We start from the raw sequence: 24,555 nt of genomic DNA, 5'->3' as shown, positions 1-24,555 counted from the left end.
GGCCTAGGGCAATTCCACAGGTGCTCAGTGGGTGAGGATGCTGGTTACAGTAAATGGAAAGAACAGGGGCTTATGGGTAGGTGTCAGTAAGAGCTGGGAGAGAGAGGCAGGGGTTGTCCAGAACTCAAAAAGAGAAAGAAATCAGTTATGAGCTTAACATAACAGTATGCCAGTGGAATGGAGGACTGCTGGTGACCCATCTGTGGTTGGTGATTATTATGATTTCCTATTGTAGCAATAAGTGTACTGTAAATAAATACACTGTGTACAAAACATTAAAAACACCTTCCTAATATTGAGTTGCATTCCCCTCCCCCTTCTTTGCATGGTGGACCATTCTTGCTACACAAGGGAAACTGTTGAGCGTGCAAAACCCAGCAGGGTTGCAGTTCGAGACACACTGAAACCAGTGCGCCTGACACCTACTACCATACCCCATTCAAAGACAAATCTTTTGTCTTGCCCATTCACCCTCTGAATGGCACACATACACAATCCATGTCTCAATTGTTTCAAGGCTTAAAAATCCTTCTTTAACCTGTCTCCTGCCCTACATCTTCACTGATTGAAGTGGATTTAACAAGTGGCATTAACAAGTGGCATCAATAAGGGACCATGGCGTTTACCTGGTCAGTCTGTCATGGAAAGAGCTGGTGTTCCTAATGTTTTGTACACTCAGTGTGTACTGTAAGTGTTGATATTAGTTGGCAGGGGTCTTTGTCGACACTGTTTTGATGTATTTCTGATAACTTTTAAGACATTTTCTGGTAGATGTTTTCTAAGACTCCTTTTCCATCTGTTTATCCAGAAACCAAAACCTTTACTTATGCCTCATTTTTAAGATGAAAATGGTTCACCTATGCCTTCATTTCCCCAAAAAATATAGAATCGTATCTTTAATTTGATAAGCGCCTATGAACTTCACACGTTGGTGCTCATGGGACCTTGTCTATGGAAATGCACCCTACAATTATCTACAGTGCATTCGGAAAGTATTCAAACCCCTTGACTTTTTACACATTTTGTAACACACACCCGATAATGACCCCGTAATGACAAAGCGAAAACAGGTTTTTAGATTTTTTTGCAAATGTATAAAACAAAATAATTATTTACATAAGTATTCAGACCCTTTGCTATGAGATTCAAATTTGAGCTCAGGTGCATCCTGTTTCCATTCATCATCCTTGAGATGTTTCTACAACTTGATTGGAGTCCACCTGTGGTAAATTCAATTGATTGCACATGATTTGGAAAGGCACACACTTGTCTATATAAAAAGGTCCCACAGTTGACAGTGCATGTCAGAGCAAAAACCCAAGCCATGAGGTTGAAGGAATTGTCTGTAGAGCTCCGAGACAGGATTGTGTCGAGGCACAAAATCTGGGGAAAGAGTACAAAAACATTCCTGCAGCATTGAAGGTCCCAAAGAACACAGTGGCCTCCATCATTCTTAAAATGAAAGAAGTTTTGAAACACCAAGACAGGCCACTCCTCAGTAAAATGCACATGACCGCCCGCTTGGAGTTTGCCAAAGGGCTCCTAAGAATCTGACCATGAGAAACAAGATTCTCTGGACTGATGAAACCAAGGTTGAACTCTTTGGCCTGAATGCCAAGTGTCACGTGTGGAGGAAACCTGGCACCATCCCTACATTGAAGTATCATGTTGTGGGGATGTTTTTCAGCGGCAGGGACTGGAAGACTAGTCAGGATCGAGGGAAAGATGAACGCCGCAAAGTACAGAGAGATCCTTGTAACCTGCTCCAGAGCGCTCAGGACCTCATACTAAAGTGAAGGTTCACCTTCCAACAGGACAACGACCCTAAGAACACAGCCAAGACAACGCAGGAGGGGCTGCGGGACAAGTCTCTGAATGTCCATGAGTGGCCCAGCCAGAGCCCGGACATGAACATCTCTGGAGAGACCTAAAAATAGCTGTGCAGTGACACTCTCCATCCAACCTGACAGAGCTTGAGAGGATCTGCAGAGAAGAATGGGAGAAACTCCCCAAATACAGGTGTGCCAAGCTTGTAGCGTCATACCCAAGAAGACTTGATGCTGTAATCGCTGCCAAAGGTGCTTCAACAAGTACTGAGTAAAGGGTCTGAAAACTTATGTAAATGTGTTATTTCCAGGTTTTATTTTGTTATAAATTTGCTAAAAAATATATATTTTGCTTTGTCATTATGGGGTATTGTGTGTAGATTAATGAGGGGAAAAACATATTTTAAAATGTATTAAGGCTGTAACGTAACAAAATGTGGGAAAAGTCAAGGTCTGAATACATTCCGAATGCACTGTACATTACCATTTCCTGTTGCATTGTTGCAGTTATTTTCCTGATTTGTACTTCTCTCCAACATTGTAACTGGAGATCCTACTGGCTAAGAGGTAAAGTTACATTCCCCTTGACAACATCAGTTCAACAGCCTCCTGCTGTTAAAGGGACAATCTGCAGTTGCTACATCCATTTTTGGTACCCATTGATCCTTGAAAAATATAACTTACAAATGCCTCATGAGCTTAATTCAACTGTCGTATAGCATCAGAACCCAAAATATAAGCTTGTTTTATGCCAATGTTTCTAAAAGTAAACACTCTATAGCCTCCAAAAACTGTAAAACTACACTGCTCAAAAAAATAAAGGGAACACTTAAACAACACAATGTAACTCCAAGTCAATCACATCTGTGAAATCAAACTGTCCACTTAGGAAGCAACACTGATTGACAATACATTTCACATGCTGTTGTGCAAATGGGATAGACAAAAGGTGGAAATTATAGGCAATTAGCAAGACACCCCCAATAAAGGAGTGATTCTGCAGGTGGCGACCACAGACGACTTCTCAGTTCCTATGCTTCCTGGCTGATGTTTTGGTCACTTTTGAATGCTGGCGGTGCTTTCACTCTAGTGGTAGCATGANCAAGACACCCCCAATAAAGGAGTGGTTCTGCAGGTGGTGACCACAGACCACTTCTCAGTTCCTATGCTTCCTGGCTGATGTTTTGAATGCTGGCGGTGCTTTCACACTAGTGGTAGCATGAGACGGAGTCTACAACCCACACAAGAGGCTCAGGTAGTGCAGCTCATCCAGGATGGCACATCAATGCGAGCTGTGGCAAGAAGGTTTGCTGTGTCTGTCAGCGTAGTGTCCAGAGCATGAGGCGCTACCAGGAGACAGGCCAGTACATCAGGAGACGTGGAGGAGGCCGTAGGAGGGCAACAACCCAGCAGCATGACCGCTACCTCTGCCTTTGTGCAAGGAGGAGCACTGCCAGAGCCCTGCAAAATGACCTCCAGCAGGCCACAAATGTGCACAAATATTGCCAATCAGTGTTGCTTCCTAAGTGGACAGTTTGATTTCACAGAAGTGTGATTGACTTGGAGTTACATTGTGTTGTTTAAGTGTTCCCTTTATTTTTTTGAGCAGTGTATAATTTTGATATCGTGGATGGTCAGTCCTTGGATCCATAGCTCCATCTATGAATTTACAAGAAAAATGTACAAAGCCATCCCTCAGCTTCTTAGCGAAAGTGGCGGGGAAAACGCTTTGTTATTGTTTTAACTGCTGATTGTCGCTTTAAGGCCTCGTAGAGCGTATCCCAGCAGGCTTTGCACTTCTAAAGCAAACACACTCCCCCTAAAATAATGGAATTTGGTTTTTAAAAGAGAATCTCATTTGCTTGCAAAGCTATTGAAATTCTCTCTTGCCAAAGCCTTTGTTTTATCTGTTTGTTTACAGAACTTGAATAAATCACACAGAGAAAGTTCCCTCTTTTACACTAAGGCTTGTGGACCAGTGGTGCTGAAGTGCTGCTGGGCCTGCAGCGCTGTGTCTCGGCTCTGAAATGATTAATTTCATCATCATTTAAACAGATGGTCTTCCCACCTATTTCCTCAACCGTGAATAATGATCAGCCATTTGCAATGCATCTCTTTCAAGAGCTTTAGTTTTGTTTGCCAAACTGTTCTTTTCAACTATCAGTCACCATTTGTAGCACATCCTGATGTGCTTACATAGTGTGACGGCCTACTGAATCTGTCCAAATGGGCATCGTATTTCACTCTGTTCATCTGTCCTAAATCCCTCTCTGTGGGATTTGGATCACCTCCCTCCGCAGTCAGGGCACTATCAGTATCCATCATGTCTGAGAATTACCCACAAGGCCTGTCGGGAGACTCTTACATGCACACACACACGTCGCTTGCACGTGCGCACATTAGGCTTGGGCGGTATCCAGATGGTCGAGACGAAGGTATGACATTGTGCCATAATGGAATATTCTGTAATACCGGAGCTGAACACAAGGGGTGCCATTTTTAAACTCCACTGAGCCTTTGTAAATCCAAGGTTAGCAATGTTAACAAGTACATGCAAAGTCCCATAGAGAATTTAACTAAAATGCCAACAAGCTCATTGAACATTTTATACAGTCTGACCTAAAGCATTTGCAGGACAGACATCAACTCAAAAGTTATAGTAGTTAAAAAAAATAAAAAAATAAAAAAATTCTAATCACAGTTTGCTGCACATGTAACCGTATAGCTTCCGTTCCTCTCCTCGCCCCTAACTGGGCTCGAACTAAGGACCCTCTGCACACAACAGCCACCCTCGAAGCATCGTTAACCATTGCTCCACAAAAGCCGTGGCCCTTGCAGAGCAAGGAAAACTACATCAAGGTCTCAGAGCGAGTGACGTCACCGATAGAAACGCTATTAGCGTTTCTATCGGTGACTAGCTAACCATTTCACATCGGTTACACTCCCACACAAAACAAAATATTAAAACAGCAACGCTCTTGATCCAGGAGGGGACTCTGCTGTTACCAAGCGAAGCTCGATTTTGCAAGAAGCTAACCACTTAGCTAACTAGTTAGTAAATGCACAACCGCAGAGCATTTAGCACATTTTAGACAGTTGACTTAATAGGTTATAAAATGTTATAAGCTGGCAAACATGAAGTTGTGAATTCCATACTGTAACTAGATGACCTGTCGTGTGCTGCACAACAGTGAGTGACTCACAAGCCATTGTCCCTCTAATCGTCACGCAGTAGCCCCGAGACTGCCGTGCAGAAGAAATACAGTAACAGCACACTGCGAGAAGCACGAGATTGTTGAGTGAAGTTCATTCTAGAGTTTTCCCTGTTTGATAGTTAACCCTATGTTTCATTTTTAGTGTGGCATTTGTGATCGAATCAATGCAATATTAGCCACTTTCAATGCAACATACCGAAACAAAACGAACTATGCATAATTTAGTACGCAAAACTAACTAAGCAAGAGATTTTGTTGTAGGTAGAACACATCGGCGTAGGAATAGCACTACTCAGCCAGTACTCTACACAGACCGGTGCGGCATAACTAATCAGAGCTGCAGTAGGCCTATATGCAAATAAAACATTGCCATATATGGATGTGCCATTTATTTTGAACTGGACTTTTTACAGCACGAGTGGCAATGAGTAGATGCACTTGGTTTGAGATCAAAGCAAGAGCTGCATGTAGCCACAGGTGCACATTTTGTTGATATCCTTTGCTAGTTAGTTATTAGCCCAGTTATAGATACTTTGCACTTAATATGGGAGTGATAACCTCATACAAGACATGTACATTTCTAGACATCTTTGAAAAGCAAGTCAGGTAAAGAGCTTTTTTTGTCTTAAAAAGGGGCAGTGTTGTATTTTGAGACCGACTTGAATAAGCTAAGTAGCCAATATGTCGAGGGTACCATCATTTTGTTTGATACTCTGTAATAATGGTATGGGAATAATAATGCGTTTAAAAAACGTGTAAAGTGGTTCCTTGCATCAAACACCACAACATTTTCAGTCACCTCCTTGTCTGAAGGACAAGTGGATAAACAGGTTAATGTCAAGCCCTGCATGTTTTTTTTCAAACATCTCATGGAATGTAGGCCTACATTGATCACCACACACGGGCTGCTACAGTAGGCTGAAGGGAATAGCTGTTCTGCCAATGTTAAGGGACACATTTTCTCCATTGTTTTTGATATAGACCACTCCGGTAGGCCTACATTATGATCAAATAGCCACAGTAGCCTACTTGGCCATTGTTAAAACGATAACTTAAAGCGGGTACAGCCTCAGTGTTCACAGTAAACGCATGTGGGAAGTTGCACAGAATTTTCACAACATTCAAGTTTGAGCTCAGCAGTCCTGAAATTTGCTCAGTGGCATTGCTCACAAGGCTTCGGTCTGTCGTCATTTATGTGACAAGTGAAATGAAGAACGAACTCTTCTTTATCTCCTAACATATTGTACAAGTTGACTGCAGGTTACCTTAAAAAGTAGCTACAAATATTCAAATGTATAACAAAAACTTCAAAATAAATAAATAGTTTCAAGTTACAGCATTGTAACTTAGCATTTAATTTATCCTACACAAGATATCAGGAGAATGTAATTGCTCAGAGAGTAACATTAACTAGCTACATTTTTAGATATTACATGTTTCTAATTGACAGAAAGTGGTTTCATTTCAAGCTCAATTGTACTGTTTAGCTAGCTAGCTAACGTTATTGTTTCCCAAAGCCATTTTATTTTCTAAATAGAGCCTGGTTGGTTATCTCCCAGCAATGTGGAATTGTTGACACTTTGTTCGTTGTTGTTTAACTAGCTAACGTTAGCTGGCTGGCTCGTTAGCTAACGTTACGTGATGTGTGTACAACACCCGTTGAATATGGCCGGTGTCTGCAAAAAAGCATAATGAAATGGTTGCTAGCAGAGCTGGTTAGTCTGTTTTCATGTTATCCAGAGGTAAACAAATCATCGGCCAGAGGGTATAGTATGTGCTCCGAGCGCGAAACGAGATGGGTGGGGCTAAAGCTTAAGAGGGTGTGAACGATGCTGAATGGGTGTAGACAAAGAAGAGCTCTCTCACTAGATACCAAAACATTCAAAAAGGCCATTTTCTCAACTGTCAAAGCAGAATTACTTTCCCATTGTTCCTCAAATGCAGTTGTATGATAGACCATTTGGTAGATCTGAGTCTCTACTTTTATCCAATGTAAAAAAAACACCATTTGACATTTTGCTACACAAGACCGAATCCAGATGGTGAGGAGTCACAAATTTATAAAAATATAAAACAGGTATTACATTTAAATTCATATTTCAGACCCATTACTCAGTAATTTGTTGAAGCATCTTTGGCAGCGATTACAGCCTCGAGTCTTCTTGGGTATGACGCTACAAGCTTGGCACACCTGTATTTGGGGAGTTTCTCCCATTCTTCTCTGCAGCACCTCTCAAGCTCTGTCAGGTTGGATGGGGAGCGTCGCTGCACAGCTATTTTCAGTCCTCTCCAGAGATGTTCGATTGGGTTCAAGTCTGGGCTCTTGCTGGGCCACTCAAGGACATTCACTTTCCTGCATTACCTTTGCGGTGTGCTTAGGGTCGTTGTCCTGTTGGAAGGTGAACCGTCGCCCCAGTCTGAGGTCCTAAGCGTTCTGGAGCAGGTTTTCATCACGGATCTCTCTGTACTTCGCTCCATTCATCTTTCCCTCGATTCTGACTAGTCTCCCAGTCCTTGCCACTGAAAAACATCCCCACTGCATGATGCTGCCACCACAATGCTTTACCGTAAGGATAGTGCTAGGTTCCCTCCAGACGTGACGCTTGGCATTCAGGCCAAAGAGTTCAATCTTGTTCCTCATGGTCTGAGATTCTTAGGAGCCTTTTGGCAAACTCCAAGCGGGCGGTCATGTGCCTTTTACTGGAGGAGTGGCTTCCATCTGGCCACTCTACCACAAAGGCCTGATGGGTGGAGTGCTGCAGAGATGGTTGTACTCCTGGGAGGTTCTCCCATCTCAACAGAGGAACTCTGGAGCTCTGTCAGAGTGACCATCGGGTTCTTGGTCACCTTCCTGACCAAGGCCCTTCTCCCCCGATTGCTAAGTTGGGCCAGGCGCCCAGCTCTAGGAAGAGTCTTGGTGGTTACAAACTTCTTCCATTTAAGAATGATGGAGGCCACTGTGTTCTTTGGGACCTTGAATGCTGCAGAATATTTTGGTACCTTTCCCCAGATCTGTGCCTCGACACAATCCTGTCGCTGAGATCTAAGGACAACTCCTTTGACCTCATGGCTTGGTTTTTACTCCTACATGCACTGTCAACTGTGGGACCTTATATAGACAGGTGTGTACCTTTTCAAATCATGTCCAATCAATTGAATTTACCACAGGTGGACTCCAATCAAGTTGTAGAAACATCAAGGATGATCAATGGAAACAGGATGCACCTGAGCTCAATTTCGAGTCTCATAGCAAAGGGTCTGAATACTTGAATCTGTTTGAAATTCACTGCTTGACAGAGACCTTACAGATAATTGTATGTGTTGGGTACAGAGGTGAGGTAGTGATTCAAACTATTATTGCACAGAGTGTGTCCATTGAACTTAATGTGGCACACTTTTATTCCTGAATGTTTTTAAGCTTGCCATAACAAAAGGGGTTGAATACTTATTTACTAAAGACATTCTTATATATATATTTTACACTTGGACAAATTTCAATTCCCATTTTACATTATGGGGTAGTGTGTGTAGGCCAGTGACAAATCTATATTTAATACAATTTAAATTCAGGCTCTAACAACAAAATGTGAAAAAGTCAAGGTGTGTGAATACTTTCTGAAGGCACTAAACATGTAAACAGGGCTGAAAATTGACTGGTAGCAGGAATATATAAATACTTAAAATGGTTACCAATAAAATGGTAACATACTAATGGTAATTTATACATGTAAACAGGAGTAAGTGACCAGAAGCAGGATAAATAGATAGATACTAAATGGTAATGGAAATCAATATTTAATGAACAGCAGCGTAGTGGTAGTAATGAATCTAATCAATAATCATTTTAGCAGCAGCGTAGGTGTGGAGGGGGGGGTGTAAGTGTGTGGCATCAGTAATGAGTATGTGACTGAGGGTGTGGTGAGTGTGTGTGCGCGTGTGAGTAAGCGTGACCGAGGACAGTCTGAGGGAGAGCAGTAGTTGTTAGCCATTTAACAGTCTTATGGCCAGGGGATAGAAGCTGTTTAGGAGAATGTTGGTCTGAGCATTGATGCACTGGTACCGCCTGCCAGACGTAAGCATGGAGAATAGTGACAAGTTCAGAAAAAAAACATCCTTCAAAAAGATAAAAACGATTCAAAATTATCTCGATGATACAGACCAGACTGCACAGATTAAACTGCTGTAATAGATCGAGAGACAATCAAGTTGAGAGGTTTTATAAAACGATAGGACTAATGCACGTCGTCACGTGACCTTTCATTACAGTCATTCTGATAGAAATGCTGGGTCCATGGAAATGGTAGTCACTTGTCAGGACCAATCTATATCCTTCAAAATGAAATATTCATCTTACTGTTGTGGAGTTGAAATATTCAGTGACAGAGATTTCAAATGTTTTCCTGAGAACAAGGCAGTTGCAGCCCACAATATACTAGACTTATGCTCCCAATCAGGAAAACAGGGCCCGAGTTTAGGAAGCATACGGCCCCCGAGTGAGAGGAAAACTAAGTCTTCAAAAGACCAATTACTCCACAGCTGGAGGCCAATGCTGATGCCTTTGTTCAAACCACTCCCAGTCAAATCTGCACCTGATCGCATCTTCTACTGTACAATTACCACCACGGCATTTAACACAGTCAAATGAGCTAGAAACCAATCACAAAAAAATATCTACTATAATAAAAATCATGGACTTAGTTTGGCTTGGTTTGAAAGTGAGGTAGCGTCTACATTTCTTTCTTTCAAATGAAATTAATATTCATTGCATAACACAAGCAGAATGCCTAAATGAAGATGTTTTTCTTTAGACTTAAATTACAGCCTCCAGATTTTCAAAAGATCAAACTAACCATAGCTAAGCCTGTAGCTTTTCCTTCATTGTAGCTTTCAAAGCCCACTAATTAACGTGATAAAAGTTCACAACTGCTTCACTCCAACTCGGATTTCCCTCCGCCACACTGAGCTTGCAAATGGCCTTGTAAATGTGAGGAACCAATAGTTTTTCCAACAGTGGCAGTCTTGCCTCCTGGATTTGTACGGACACTGGCGAAACTGATTTGTACTTTTAGCTGCGAGTGATGAGGCACCAGTGCTGTACGGAGTATGGCACTATTCCAACAAGCACAAAGCAGATAGTGAACTGCGATAATAGACAAGGCCTAATATGTGATCTGAATTCATTTGTTGTTGCTGGCGGTGGAGTGTCTTAGCAAATGCCAATGAGACTGCTTATCATAAGAAACAGCTCAATAAGACCCAATTGTCCCCATTACTGTTTTAGCTTATTTTCAACTTAAGTCATTTTGAATGGCTACTTTGCAATGCAAGTAATTATTACTATATAATACATGCATTACATTTAGCACATGCTTTGAATAATTTCCCGTCCCATTTCGCAACAAAGTGTTTGTGTGTTGATGTAGAGTTCGTATAATTTCCCCTCTGCAGGTCCACATCGAAGAAAGTGTGAATGAAATGGATCAAAATGATAAGTGTGCTTCCTCAAACTAAAACAGACAGGGTCTCTCGAGGCCCCGTGGGCCTGAAGGGAAACGGAAAAGGTTTGAAAGAAGAAAAAGGCCTCGCGCTCAAGTCCTACCCGTCACATCAGGGACAGAGGTTGACTGAGGGAATAGTAAGAGCTAATGTGAGTGAAATCAAGGGCTACCCAAGCTCCATGTTGAGTTTTGAACGTGCGGCACAGTTCGGGTACACGGTTACCCTTGCAATGTAATGACACTAAAGGTCAAGACAACTGCAATGATATTAAATCATTCAATAATATGCCAAACGGAAGGAGTGCAGCCGGCGGCAACCTCTGTTCTGCCGAGGCCATTGAGGAAAACATGACCTGACAGACTAAATACAACATTTGCACGTATTCGCCCTGCCACCTCCCCGCCAGAGAGGCAAAAAGGAACAGACAGCCCACTCACATATTCTGGGAAATATAAATGTATTAATTTCTTGCAGAAACAAATTTACTGAAGCTTTTACAGGGGAAAGGGCCCTTCACTGAGACGCTGGGATGGGTTGGGCAGGGCAGGGCTGTGGTATGCTGGGCGGGGGGGGGAACTATGCGCGGGACATTCAGATGTAGGGCTGAATGGGATTCTTGCTGACCATCTGCCTGACCAGCCAGGGGAGGCATGACAGAGTGCCCACATCTGTGGGATGGGAGGGCAGTTGTAATTCTTTGTGCCCTCTAAGCACTACAATAACCAATCTGTTTACTATGCATTTATGTAAACGGAGCCCAGGACTTCAAAAACTCACAGCAAGAGGTAATTAACTGCTTTTAAAAACGTTGTTGAGGAAATTGACCCACTATTGTTGTTTACTTCGAGCATCTATGTCATCGCGAGTCTACTATTAAAGCCTTTATGTGCTAATACACCCAGAGTGTCCTCCTCATCCCTGTCACAGATGCGTGTCACCCTGGAGTGTATGCACAGCCTTCAGTATCAGTCTGGCTTGATTCTGAATCTGACAGAGAGTAGAGAAAGCCACATCCAAATCAGCTCAGTCAGTCAGAGGTGTTAAGTATCTGCCTGATGTCCCTGACCTCCGGGTGGCGCCACCCACAGCAGCGGGCAAGAACACATCCCAGCCACCATTATCAGGCACCTCATTTAAAGAGAGTCGGGACAGCTGACAGAGGCAATCTCTTGCACCATTACCTACTGTTTCGGGCCCGCTTTAACTTTAAGTGTTCGGAAGAAAATACCATTTTATTTTGAACCTTCCCCCTACACAAGAAAAAAGCCAATAAATAATGCAGGTAAGTCATTGTGTAAGGTGAGGGTTATAGATAGACATCATGTGAAGGTCAGAGCAGAGGAGCCTATTGTGCAGCGGACTTCTTGACCTTTAGTCCTCCCTACTGTTTTGTAGGCTGTTTGAGATCCATTAACTAGAATGGAATATTCAAGAGGTGCCTGAAACCCAGGAAGATCTGATGTGCGGGTGTCACCAAGTCACTGATGAAATCAAAATGCAACACCCCCACACTTCAAAGAGGATTGGATATGCATCTGAACTTCACACTTGTGAGCGTGCTCCACTCCTCTGTGACAACCCGAAAAATAAGAGGCGTAAGATCCCCAAAAGCTCCCATTCCATCAATCATCTGTTGGAGACAAAGATGTATGGGCTCTCTCGCCAAATCGCAACTATTAGCTCACTAAACCCAGCACACAGCGAGAGTCATCTGGCAAAACTGGCAAGGGCACTCCAACTCTACAGACCCTCTCAGAAAAACAGACACATTCAGATGCCCACCGCTGCTTCTATGCCCATTGCAGTCATGCCCCAGGTCAGTTGGCACAGCTAGGCCAGTATGTGGGTGGAACAGTAGGTCAACGTGGGGTTTAGGGTGATTCATCAGATTAGTGCATATGCCTGCATCAGTAGGTTACTGGAATATAATCAATCACAACCCTGGTGGTTTACATAGGAGGGTGTATATGGCGGTGTTGTCTGTGGTTGATTTATATTACATTCTAGCCTACAACAGCTGTTTCAAAGCACAGTGTACTCACTTTAACAGCCAATTCATAACGTTGATTAATCCACTGCTTCGTTCACACGACGGCGTTAGTGAGACAGGATAAAAAGCAGCGACATTCAGATGGCGATGAGAAGTGTGCTCGCAGAACGGCTGCCCAATTAACCTCCATCGCATGGCTCCGTGGAGGGGCCCCGGAGTTATAATAAGCCCACCGGAGAGCAGCCTGTGCTGGGCAGATGGCAGCTCACAAACCCCTGAGGAGGACAGAGGGGGATGCAGGTGCTACATGTTTCTACTGAACACTTTACAGAGAAGCCACAGGTGCTTTTATGCACATTGAATCGAAAGTCTCAAATTGCAATACACCTCCTGTTGCTACAGCATATTTCGCATATGCATAATGTAAAGCTAATTAGATAGCATTCATTTTCTTGTGGTTAGAGGGATCTTTTCCTTGACATGGTAAAAGGCAGACTCAAGCCACTCCAGGGACAAATTACACTTTTGCAGCAATTCAAAACATGTCAAAAGGAAATTATTTCTTAAATTTGGGCAACTAGGGTGTCTTGTAGGAATCTCCAGAATTCGATTTGAATTTGATTAAGACAAACTAAATTAACCTCCAATGAATTATTTTGAGCTCAAATGATTTCCAATACACTGTATGCTTTCATGGGAGCAGTATAGAATACAATATTCTGCATGTTGCTTCTATGAAGTGCTATCACTATTCTATACATCTCTCCCCTTTGGGATTCTCTCTGTAGCACAACACTCCACAAATCAAAACGGCACAATCTTGTGATGCACTGCTGAAAATCGAAATGGTCAAATGCAAAAGAATACTTCTCAGGCTACCTAGCCTATAGTACAGGTCATCCTACTTGACCAAGGACATCTCTCTGTCTGTGCTATATCCTGTGTTGAACAGAGTAGCTCTCTGACTATTGATTGACTGCTCTACTAACCCGGTTCCATTTCCATCTGTTACGGAAACATTCGCCGACATGCTAAAACTGTTACCTTTCAAAAGCTGCCTCATAATATATTGATTGAATTTAAGTTCATAAAAGAAGAACTATCCACACACAGGCAGCTGGAATTTCTGCATGACTCGAGGTTGAAAAGGAAATGTGCACGAGTGGCACTGAACTGCGTCTTCTTCCTGTCCTGGCAGCGTCATGTAATCGGCTGACCAATCATGGGAGACCATGGTAATTGTGGGCATGGACAAAGATAAGTATGGTGGAAAGAGAATGTAAGGGGGTTCAAGCATATAGTGATGCATTTCTGGTAAAATAGCATCGGACATGATGCACTGTGAGCATGTTTATGTATGCAAGCAATGCTTGGGAGTCACAAAGCAAGATGGTGGGAGAGAGTTGGTAGGCTTGTGTGTGAGAGAGAGTGTGTGTAACACACACACACACGGCAAAATGAAACAAATCGCAAACGAGCAAAGAGCATGTACACGCTGGAATTAGAATGCACGGTAGTGAATGACTGAAAACAGACGGGCCACCAGCGTCAATGCCGTCAAAAGCGTCATGCACTTCAAATTAGAAAGCAAGTCCATTTCTCGCATCTACGCGAAGCAATGCTCGTTCGCGTTTCGTTTGATTTGGCCTACAAGAGTGTGTGAGTGTGAGTACGAGTGTTTGAGAGAGAGCGAGAGCGTGCGTGTAGTTGTTTGCTTTGTTTTTCATCCTCTTAACTTTAGCCCAGTCTGTACGCTGCTACTTATCTCTGATGAGTTTTAGAGATGAGAACACTCTCGCTCGCTCTGGTTTATCCAGCACTCCACGCAGGTTCTCTGTTTGCCTAATTCATCTGGAGTTTACATCCCACTGCCTCTCATTACAACATTCATCCCATAATCCAGGAGAGAAAATGGTAATTATTATTGCCCTGTGCCGCTTGGGCATCATCTGGAGCAGTATCACCCTCAGTCTGTGGTAGTACTCATGACAGCAGGAGGAGAACTGTCTGTTCGTGAGACTCAGATGATTCATCTGGCGGTCTCTGAATAATTGGCTTTTTCTTTTCTTACACAGACATGAAATACCCATTTTCTTTTTCAACCACGCTCAACTTCACTTATGGTGGGATGCTGAGTGAGCCAAAACAGATCTCTCCACCTCCTGTGTGGTCACTCTGTCACAGCCTGATAGTCACAGGCTGGTTTGTCAGAGGTCAGTAGAGACCTGACAAACAGGAATAAGTGGCAAGCACCATTCAACATTGCTCGTGTCATATGGAAGGCACAACTGATCACCTAAGATCAATAAAAGGTACATATTTAAAAGAGGGATATTCACACCTAAAACACATACAAAAGGAATCATGAACTATACACATAATTTCAGTTTGTGTAGCAGATCTTTGGATGTACAGTCCTACCATCATCATCTTCATAATAATCTTCTAATTCCACAAGTGGTGAAAGGGCAGGAATGTTATTATCACAGAGCACAGTCAGCCACAGCAGCCTGAGAGGACCGGAACCGCAGAGGAGAGGTTCAGAACAAGGAAATGTTATCGTCAAGGAGCGGTCATGGGGCAATAGATAATGAGACAACCTCGTCACCAGTTCTAGACAGTAAATGCTTACCTGCTATTACCTTTCTGTATAAACAATTTTCTTGTTAAATTGTAGAATATGTATTGTGTACAGTATGAAAATAAGCGATCCTCTGCATTCTTTAAAAAAGGTCAGAGAATCTAAGTTACAGAATTTAGCTTTGCATTGTATGTGTTGCCTTGCAAAGCAAGTGAATACTTCCTCTCTGGTGTCACCAGTAGTTTGTGGGCATGGACAAATGCTTCCTCGTTGCCAATGGAAAATGACAAACTCTTTCATTAAGCAGAGAGAAAGACTGCTATAAACATGGTCTGTTGAGCTGGAAACTTGGATTCTTCACGACTTACAGAATGTCTCAGAAAACTCCATATATTTGGACCAAATAACCACCTACTGTCTCTGGATGTGAAGCATCAATATCAAGTGAAGGCTGGGGCCCAGAAATGTTTTTCCTTTTCTACAGGGGAGATTAAGGTCAATAATCAGTACACTACAGCACAGATGGGTGGACGGGCAGATTTATCCACTACCCAGCAGAGAGAAAAGCCTCAGCAGCTACAGAGAGAGAAAGAGTGTTAGCAATTGATGTTATTCTTCAATAACACAAACTCCAAAGCATATCAGGGGGAGAAAAATAGGTTTATTTGAGAAGGACAAATCAAGAGGTTATGCTGGGAGGTAGATGTTCAGTCTCCCCTGTCCTCAGCTTTTCTCCACTGAACAAAGGAACAGGATGCCATTTATAACCCCCCACTATAGCCCGGGGTTGACCCATCAGAAGTCCTTGCAGTACAACTGGCCAAATAACAAGTATCCTGCTCCCGACTCAATGTACAGAACGTAGCACAAGTAGCTCAGTTCAGGAGTGACATTCCACAGATTCTAAACAGCGGTTGAACTGAAACCAAACTCCTATTTACAGTTCACTATTGACCATTAGTACTATATTTCGTACTCTCATCCTTTCAAACTCTCCATTGCGTATTTATCTTCAAAATATTATTTTGTGAGAGCTTAAAGCAGAAGCTTAACTAGAGAACACCCAATCAAAACCTAATTCTGGTTCATTTGCCATTTACAGTAAGCGTAAATAACTCCCCACAGTTTTATTATATACTAAGAACTGAAATCAGCTTCTGAACCACAAAAAGGTTCAACGGCGTTCACTGTCAAAAGCTGTGTGGTGTTCTTTCATTCAAGCAACAACTCCACCGTTGACAGGCTGGGGGCATCTATAGCAAAGCCCCCCTGCTGTGCTCATCTACATCGTATGGCCAGATTACACCACTCTACTGTGAAAACCATCTAGTCAAAAAGGAGACTTGTGTTAAGACCCTTTGATTCTGCATATTTAGCAGGATATCCAGATGGGATAAATCCTAGTTTGAGCACTGACCTCAAGGATAAAGGTACTGTAATGTACACATCAATGGAGGAAATGAACATTCCCAATATAACCTTGAAATATCAAATCCCAAGGTATTTGATATTTGTAATGAAAGAAAAACATTGTTTGAGACAAGATTGAACATGTCACCTAGCTGTTTGTAATCACTGGATTCAGTGGGATCGTGTGGGTCTAACTTGTGCAAGGACGCATTCACATCATAATCTATTTTATATCATAGAGTATAATCTTATCTTACATTCTGACCAACCCTGTTTCCTCATCAACAGCTGTGAATGAGGTAATCAGAGTCCCGGCTCAATAGTGATTACAGGTATATATTGATTCAGAGACATCAGCAAACGTGTGAAGCTCGAGACATCAGACAAGGGTTTTGATTAGACAGATGAAAAATGATGATTTTGCAGCATTGATCTAAATATGGAGCGTTTTTCAAAACTTTAAGAAGTACCTTCTGTACAGCCAATAAAGACCTTTCAAAACATCTGATTGAAGAAAATAACATTGTCAATTCAAATGAAGGCGGCCAACTATTTAAAGTCCCACAGCTTTCTCTTTTGACATATTAAATCTCCTTTATGATGTTGTGAAAGGGTGCTGTGGGTCATCATACAGCAACCGTACAAAAACATGGGCAAAGTAGCACAAATCTTCCTCAGGCAAAAAAGGGAGCAATTCATTGTCAAGCAAAAAACATAATGAGCTGACCCAAAATAAATTACTGCCACTGCTGTGCACTTGAAAGTGGTGAATGTAAAAATCCCAGATAAAATTGTTATACTATTTCGACACCCTGCTGATCCCTTCTAGGAGTCAGAGTGAGGATATGGCATGAAAATTAATATGTTATTTCTGCTCGATGCAGCACTATTCTTCCTGATGACACACAAAACACATCAGCATTTTTTTTTTTTGTGAATGGGGTGGTGTACCTAATAAACTGGCCACAGTGTATATTCCACCAAAACAGATCACTAGCAATTTTGTCAAAACTAGTGGTTAGATACTAACACCAGAAAAAAATACGTACATTCTGCACAGCTGTATATTCTACAGAGTAGTCTGTATGATAGAAAGCATGTTAACTGTGAGGCAGGTTAGATGACCTGAGAGAAAGTGGGAAGAATAATTTTTCTTATCTTGCCAAAGGGCTGTCAGTCAAGTAAATAGCTGCAGGGCAGGAGCACAGACGCCTTTCCTCCGCTGCTATGGGGAGCACCAAAAGGGTAGTGACAAAGTCCCAAATGATAGTGAACGACAGTGACAGAGTCATCCAGTATTGGATTCCAAGTCAAACAGATCATGTGTGAAATGTCAACGGATCCTCAGCGCAACCCATCACGCAAAGTGTATTTTTTTATTTGACAAACTTGGTGACACACTGCTTAGGTAATAGTGAGACAGGTGTACTTTATGCATGACTACCCCCCCCTTCCACCGCTCTAGAGGAGGTGGGTGTGGCGCGGGTCATAGCTCCAAACCGCTCCTGACTGTCCCCTATGGAGGTTAAGTCCATTATGAACCTCCCGAGGAGGGTTTTGGATCGACTGCATGCAGTGTGGCAGTCCCTCTTATGTTTAATTTTAGCTCAGCGTTATAGGCCTAGCGAGCGCCGATCGAGCTGCTGAGAGCACCCTTCTGCATTTTAATTGTGTGAGACGGTGTCAGCTTGTGTTACCTGTCAGTCTGTAATACCTTCATGTTTCAAGCAGACCACCATAGTCCCTAATCCAAGAACGCCAAGGTAACCAGTCTAAATGACTATAGCGTTCGCAACTGTAGCCATGAAATGCTTTGAAAGGCTGGTCATGGCTCACATCAACGCCATTATCCCAGGCCCACTCCAATTCACATACCGCCGCCAACAGAACCATAGATGACGCAATCTATATTGCACTCCACACTGCCCTCTTTCACCTGGACCACCTATGTGAGAACAATACATCCGCCACGCTGACCCTCAACACAGGGGCCCTTCAGGGGTGCGTGCTTAGTCCCCTCCTGTACCCCCGGTTCACCCACGAATGTGTGGCCTCGCACGACTCCAACACCATCATTAAGTTTGCTGACGACAACAGTGGTAGGCCTGATCACCGACGACGAGACCGCCTATAGAGAGGTGGTCAGTGACCTGGCAGTGTGGTGCCAGGACAACAACCTCTCCCTCAACGTCAGCAAGACAAAGGCGCTGATCGTGGACTACAGAAAATGGAAAGCCGAGTACGCCCCCATTCACAGGGCTGTACTGGAGCGGGTCGAGAGCTTCAAGTTCATTAGTGTCGACATCACTAAGGAATTAACATGGTCCACACCAGTTGAGGCTCCTCAGAGGAAGGGGAGGACATCCTCCTCAGTGAATTTCATAAAAATAAAGTCAGACATAAAAAAAGTTAAGTTATCCTTTTTAGATAAAACGATACTAAATAGTCATGTCTCCAATTAATTGATTAAAAACAACTGTTCTGCAATGAATGTCTACAGCAGCCTCAGCAGCACTCTGTAGGGTAGCACAATGGTGTAACCGGAGGACAGCTAGTTTCCATCCTCCTCTGTGTATAGCGGTTAGCGGTCATGATATGAAGGTTTGGCTTGGATTTTTTTTTGTTGCCAGGACACAGAAAGCTGACGTGTTGTGCACTGAAGTCCACAAGCGATGGGAAAAGGTGAGAAGAGTGCATAGCTGTAATAAGTAATTATACAACAATCAAATGGATCATGCTGTTTGTATGTGGCTGCTATGAAAATGAACTGTGTTTGTGTGTGATCCGGGGTGTATTCATTCCTCCGATTCTTTTGAAAAATGTTTCTTAAAACGGAAGCAAACGGAACAGGGATAAACATACCTGAATTTGTTCAATAGAAACTGGTTTGCAACTGCTGGACTAATGATTACACCCTAGATAAGCTAGATACAGCCAAGCGTGTGCAAGATGTTATTGAATGTGTCAATGTCTGTCACCTTGATTACTAAAAAAAACGAATTATTGACCTGTGCACCTGTTGTAAGCTTTCATTCATAGGTTAGGTTGTAGTAACCTCATGATGGGTATAAGGACATTGAGTATCATGTAGCAGCCTAAACCTATCGATGTTACATTGAGCTGGTTGAATAGAATATGAATGACAGTCATCCAAAGCTGTAATAAAAATAAGGCCATGCTCATAAAAAATATAAATCGTACTCCCTCATCTTAAAACGGCATTGACTGTCACTGGTCCACACACACCAACATAGTCGTGAATAAGGCATGACAACGCCTCTTCCCCTTCAGGAGGCTGAAAAGATTTGGCATGGGCTTTCAGAAAAGTTCTCCAGCTGCACCATTGAGAGCAATTTGACTGGTTGCGTCACCACTTGGTATGGCAACTGCTTGGCATCCAACTACAAGGCATTATGGAGGGTAGTGCGTATTGGCCAGTATATCAATGGGGCCGAGATCCCTGCCATTCAGGACCTCTATAGCAGACGGTGTGTCAGAAGGCCCTAAAAATGGTTATAGACTCCAGTCACCCAAGTCATAGACTGTTCTCTCTGCTACCACCGCACACAGCAAGCAGTACCGATGCACCAAGTCTGGAACCAACAGGACCCTGAACAGCTCCTACCCCCAAGCCATCAGACAACTAAATAGTTATCCAAACATCTACCTGGACTATCTGCATTCACTCTATTTGCAACTTTGACTCATGACATGCTGCTGCTTCTGTTTATTATCTAGCCTATTGCCTAGTCCCTATACCCCTACGTACAGTGGGGAGAACAAGTATTTGATACACTGCCGATTTTGCAGGTTTTCCTACTTACAAAGCATGTAGAGGTCTGTAATTTTTATCATAGGTACAATTCAAATGTGAGAGACGGAATCTAAAACAAAAATCCAGAAAATCACATTGTATGATTTTTAAGTAATTAATTTGCATTTTATTGCATTTTTGCAATGACAAAATTACATCGATGAACGGTCGAATGTAAAGCGGCACTTCGACACGCGCCATGCTACCTTTGCATCAAAATACCCTGCGGGAGACAGCAGAAAGAAAGCGTGCCAAGAGCTACTGAGCAGGGTGCAAGCTAGCCAGCAGCAACTCCGCGTATGGACCCGGCAAGGTGACTATAATTCCGCTAGCTTTGCTGGATCTTTAGCAATAGTGAGGAACGGAAAACCATTCACAGATGGCGAGTATGCTAAAACGTTCATGCTGGATGTAGCCAATGAACTTTTTGATGATCTTCCGAACAAAGACAAGATAATTAAACGGATACAAGACATGCCTCTGTCGGCAAGAACTGTTCATGATCGTACCATCGTGATGGCAAACAAAGTGGAGGAAACGCAAGTGAAGGACATAAATGCAGCGCCGTTCTTCAAAACTTCAACCCGAAGACCAGCTGATTCTCAAAACTTGGAACGCGCTTCCTGTCACATACCACACACTGCAGCGTGTGACTATTGCTGTATTGACCATGTTTGGATCTACGTATGCATGTGAGCAGTCATTCTCACATCTTAAAAACATCAAGTCCAACCTACGATCACGTTTAACGGATGAAAGCCTCAACGCTTGCATGAAGCTTAACCTCACCAATACCAACCAGACTACAAAGACATCAGCAAATCCATGCAGCACCAGAAGTCGCATTAATGGTGAGTATTATAACAACATTATTTAAGAATAAATTCAGAGGCTTATTATACTGACATTTAGTTGAATTCACTTTTAAAATAATATATTATATGGCTCTCACTGAAATAAATTTCCAATTTTTTTGCTTTCATGGCTCTCTTAGTCAAAAAGGTTCCCGACCCCTGGTCTAGAATGTCATTGTACACTATAGTATTAAGATTTCCCTTCACTGGAACTGAAGGGCCTATCCCGAAGATTCGTCTGTCGGACTGCCAGACGGTGAAGCGTGATTCATCACTCCAGAGAATGTGTTTCCACTGCTCCAGAGTCCAATGTCGGCAAGCTTTACACCACCCCAGCCAACACTTGGCATTGCGCATGGTGATCTTAGGCTTGTGCTTGGCCATGGAAACCCATTTCACAAAGCTCCCGATGAACAGTTCTTGTGCTGATGTTGCTTCCAGAGGCAGTTTGGAACTTGGTAGTGAGTGTTGCAACTGAGGATAGACATTTGTTATGCACTTCAGCGGTCCTGTTCTGTGAGCTTGTGTGGCATACCACCTTGTGGCTGAGCCGTTGTTGCTCCTAGACGTTTGTACTTCAAAATAACAGCACTTACAGTTGACCGGGGCAGGTCTAGCAGGGCAGAAATTTGACAAACTGATTTGTTGGAAAGGTGGCATCGTATGACGGTGCCACTTTGAAAGTCACTTAGCTCTTCAGTAAGGCCATTCTACTGCCAATGTTTCCCTATGGAGATTGCATGGCTGTGTGCTTAATTTTATACACCTGTTAACGGGTGTGGCTAAAATAGCCAAATCCACTAATTTGAAGGGGTGTCCACATACGTCTGTATATACACTATATATATATATATCTACCTCCATTCTCATACCCCTGCACATCGACTCCGTTCTGTGACCCGTGTATATAGCCAAGTTATCATTACTCATTGTGTATTTATTCCTTGTGTTATCATTTCTCTCTGAATTTCTGGGAAAGGCCAGTAAGTAATAATTTCACTGTTATTCTACACCTGTTATTTACGAAGCATGTGACAAATAAAATTGTATTTGGTGGTAGCAGGGCTGGGTGGTAACTAATGGCAAACAAGACCTGACATGTCTTCTACTGTACACATGCAGCACAAACTGCTGCCATGTATTCTATATTTGAAGAAGCAGCACTCACACATGAGTATCTGACACCCTATGGTCCACTGCAAAGATGTGAAACTCCATGCTATCCCTCATTTCATCATAAAAGGGCTAAATTGGACAGACATTTGAGAGAATTAGGCTAGGTGTTAAAGGTCTTTTGAGGTCTGACAGTTTGTCAAGTGATCTCCTCAGCTCCCTCCATGCTAACAGATATCATTGACAACATAAACAGATCCACAGTAATGTAATATGGCACCAGCTACAGGAGTGCATCTATGTGAGACGGAGCATGCATTTGGCCAAGTACTCAAAGTGCTAAATTTACTCATCAGTTCACTCCAGCATCGGCACTACTCTGCATTCTGACCGCCAGTGTGAAGTGCACAGCACTAATTCATATTTCCTATTTGTCCATCATATTGTAACACATGCCCGCAAGTGATAAATTTTTTTGCCCCAGGATTTTTGTTTTTGATACAACATATTTACAATAAAACCACAAAGAATTCATCTCAAATGAGTTTAATTTAGGAAATCTGTTCCCAGGTATTCCAACAAATACAAGGTATGAAATGATTGTATTGGAAAATAACAATCTATTTTTAGGCTTCGTTGTTGTCAATTTGCAGTGTACACACTATTTTAAATTATGTTCCGGCACGAACCATTCCCCCGACAAAAATCTGCCTGCGGCTGAATCTAGTTAACTACCCCTGTTGTAACCTATTATTGAAAAAATATTAAGCCTCTATCATGGTGTTTAAACCACTGCTTAGTTCGTTTTACGGTACTTGGACTACACAATGTGGTTGATATTGATAAGCACATTTCAAGGAAGAGTTTTGGTTACATTTTATTTTACATTAGGCCTACATTATTTTCCAATTTACTTGGCATTTATTAATATAATATTCTAAATATATAACGTTACTTGCTAAAATAGAACTGTGGACATATCCTATGCATTGTCCCTAGAACGGTAAATTAGCATGTAGCCTACCTTGGATGTGTTGGTTGACCACATTTTCCAGTCGGTCCAGTCGCTCTATAATCTTCAGAGTTTCTCCCTTGTTGTCATCTTCAAACTTTCTCTCCGGTTCTGGCTCTGAGACTTTGGTGGTCACATTGGCCACATAATTAGTGATCCAGCCGACGTAGAGAAGACAGACAATATTGGTCATGCCACTCAAAATTACGCATGTCGACACCAAAGTTTTGGTTCTCCTAGAGCAGACCATCATCGCGACATCCCTCCATACGGTCCAATGCGTATACAAACGCAATATAAAAAGCTCACAAAACTAAATGACAATACCGTAGTTTCAGATAATCCAGGAGTATAGCCTTCCAGCTGCTGAGATTGACAGCAACACAAACACCGAAACGTAAATTCGTAGATGCACTATACTATACCGTACCGGGCACCAACTGAAATCCGCTGCTACAAAGTAATCATAGAGCTGGCGGCCAATGAAATCCTCCGGAAATGCACAGTGCATATCCAATCATTACACTATCCAATTGTAGCATGGGAGGCGTGTTCTCCACAATTCTCTCGTTCTTCAAATGAGACAGAATTTTGACGTTGGTTAGGGGAGCATTTTGCTAACCTAAACCTCATTCTCCTCACCAGGGCCCCTTTTCCCAAAAGCATCTATAGGGCTAAATTAATCGTTAGAACCTTCGTAGGAGCATCATTAAATCTCCGAGCTGTTTCCCAAAACCATCGTTATTAACGTTGCACTTAAAAACGCGAATAATCTAACGCCTTCCTCAGACCACTCATAGAACAGCTAAATGCGTCGTTAGATGCTTTTTCCCATCCCGCGTCACTTTATACACAGAAGAACTCCGCTAAACATAGAATCACAGTGTTTATCAGTCTCTCTGTGACCGCCAATAACTTCCACAACAAAGTTGACTACAAATACAAAGTTACTAAATTCTTTGCTTCAAATGAAAACCGAGATTACTGCATTCAAATAGCCTACCTACAGTATGGGCCTATATATTTAAACGATATTCAAATAAATGTAATGTTCATTCAATTTAGTTTTATTTTGCCATTTGGCTACTGTCAAAATTCTGCCCTCAATATATTTAATGATGTGTAGCTTAACATGTAAGCAATGATGTTATCACGTTTAAGGTAGGACCCACATGCAGACAGTCGAAGTAACTCCTGGAAACAGGAGACAAAGGGCTGTGAGACATGGTTTTAATTCTAGA

The 24,555-nt window shown here is 42.5% G+C and overlaps 1 protein-coding gene across 2 annotated transcripts in view; it reads right to left on the bottom strand.

Moving 5' to 3' along the window:
* galnt18a (UDP-N-acetyl-alpha-D-galactosamine:polypeptide N-acetylgalactosaminyltransferase 18a) overlaps positions 1 to 23,789 on the bottom strand; it is an 84,726-nt gene extending 60,937 nt beyond the window's left edge. The window contains exon 1 of one of the 2 annotated variants that reach the window (XM_023972100.2): positions 23,327 to 23,789. In XM_023972100.2, coding sequence (XP_023827868.1) covers positions 23,327 to 23,567 — 241 coding nt within the window. In that variant the 5' untranslated portion in view covers positions 23,568 to 23,789. The remainder of the gene's footprint in view (positions 1 to 23,326) is intronic. The other variant, XM_023972101.2, reaches the window with a different exon arrangement.
* Between the last annotated feature and the right edge of the window lie 766 nt (positions 23,790 to 24,555).

This window comes from Salvelinus sp. IW2-2015, linkage group LG26 (assembly GCF_002910315.2).
Source record: "Salvelinus sp. IW2-2015 linkage group LG26, ASM291031v2, whole genome shotgun sequence".
NCBI classification, from domain to species: Eukaryota; Metazoa; Chordata; class Actinopteri; order Salmoniformes; family Salmonidae; genus Salvelinus; species Salvelinus sp. IW2-2015.
This window is presented reverse-complemented; position numbering and strand designations above follow the sequence as displayed.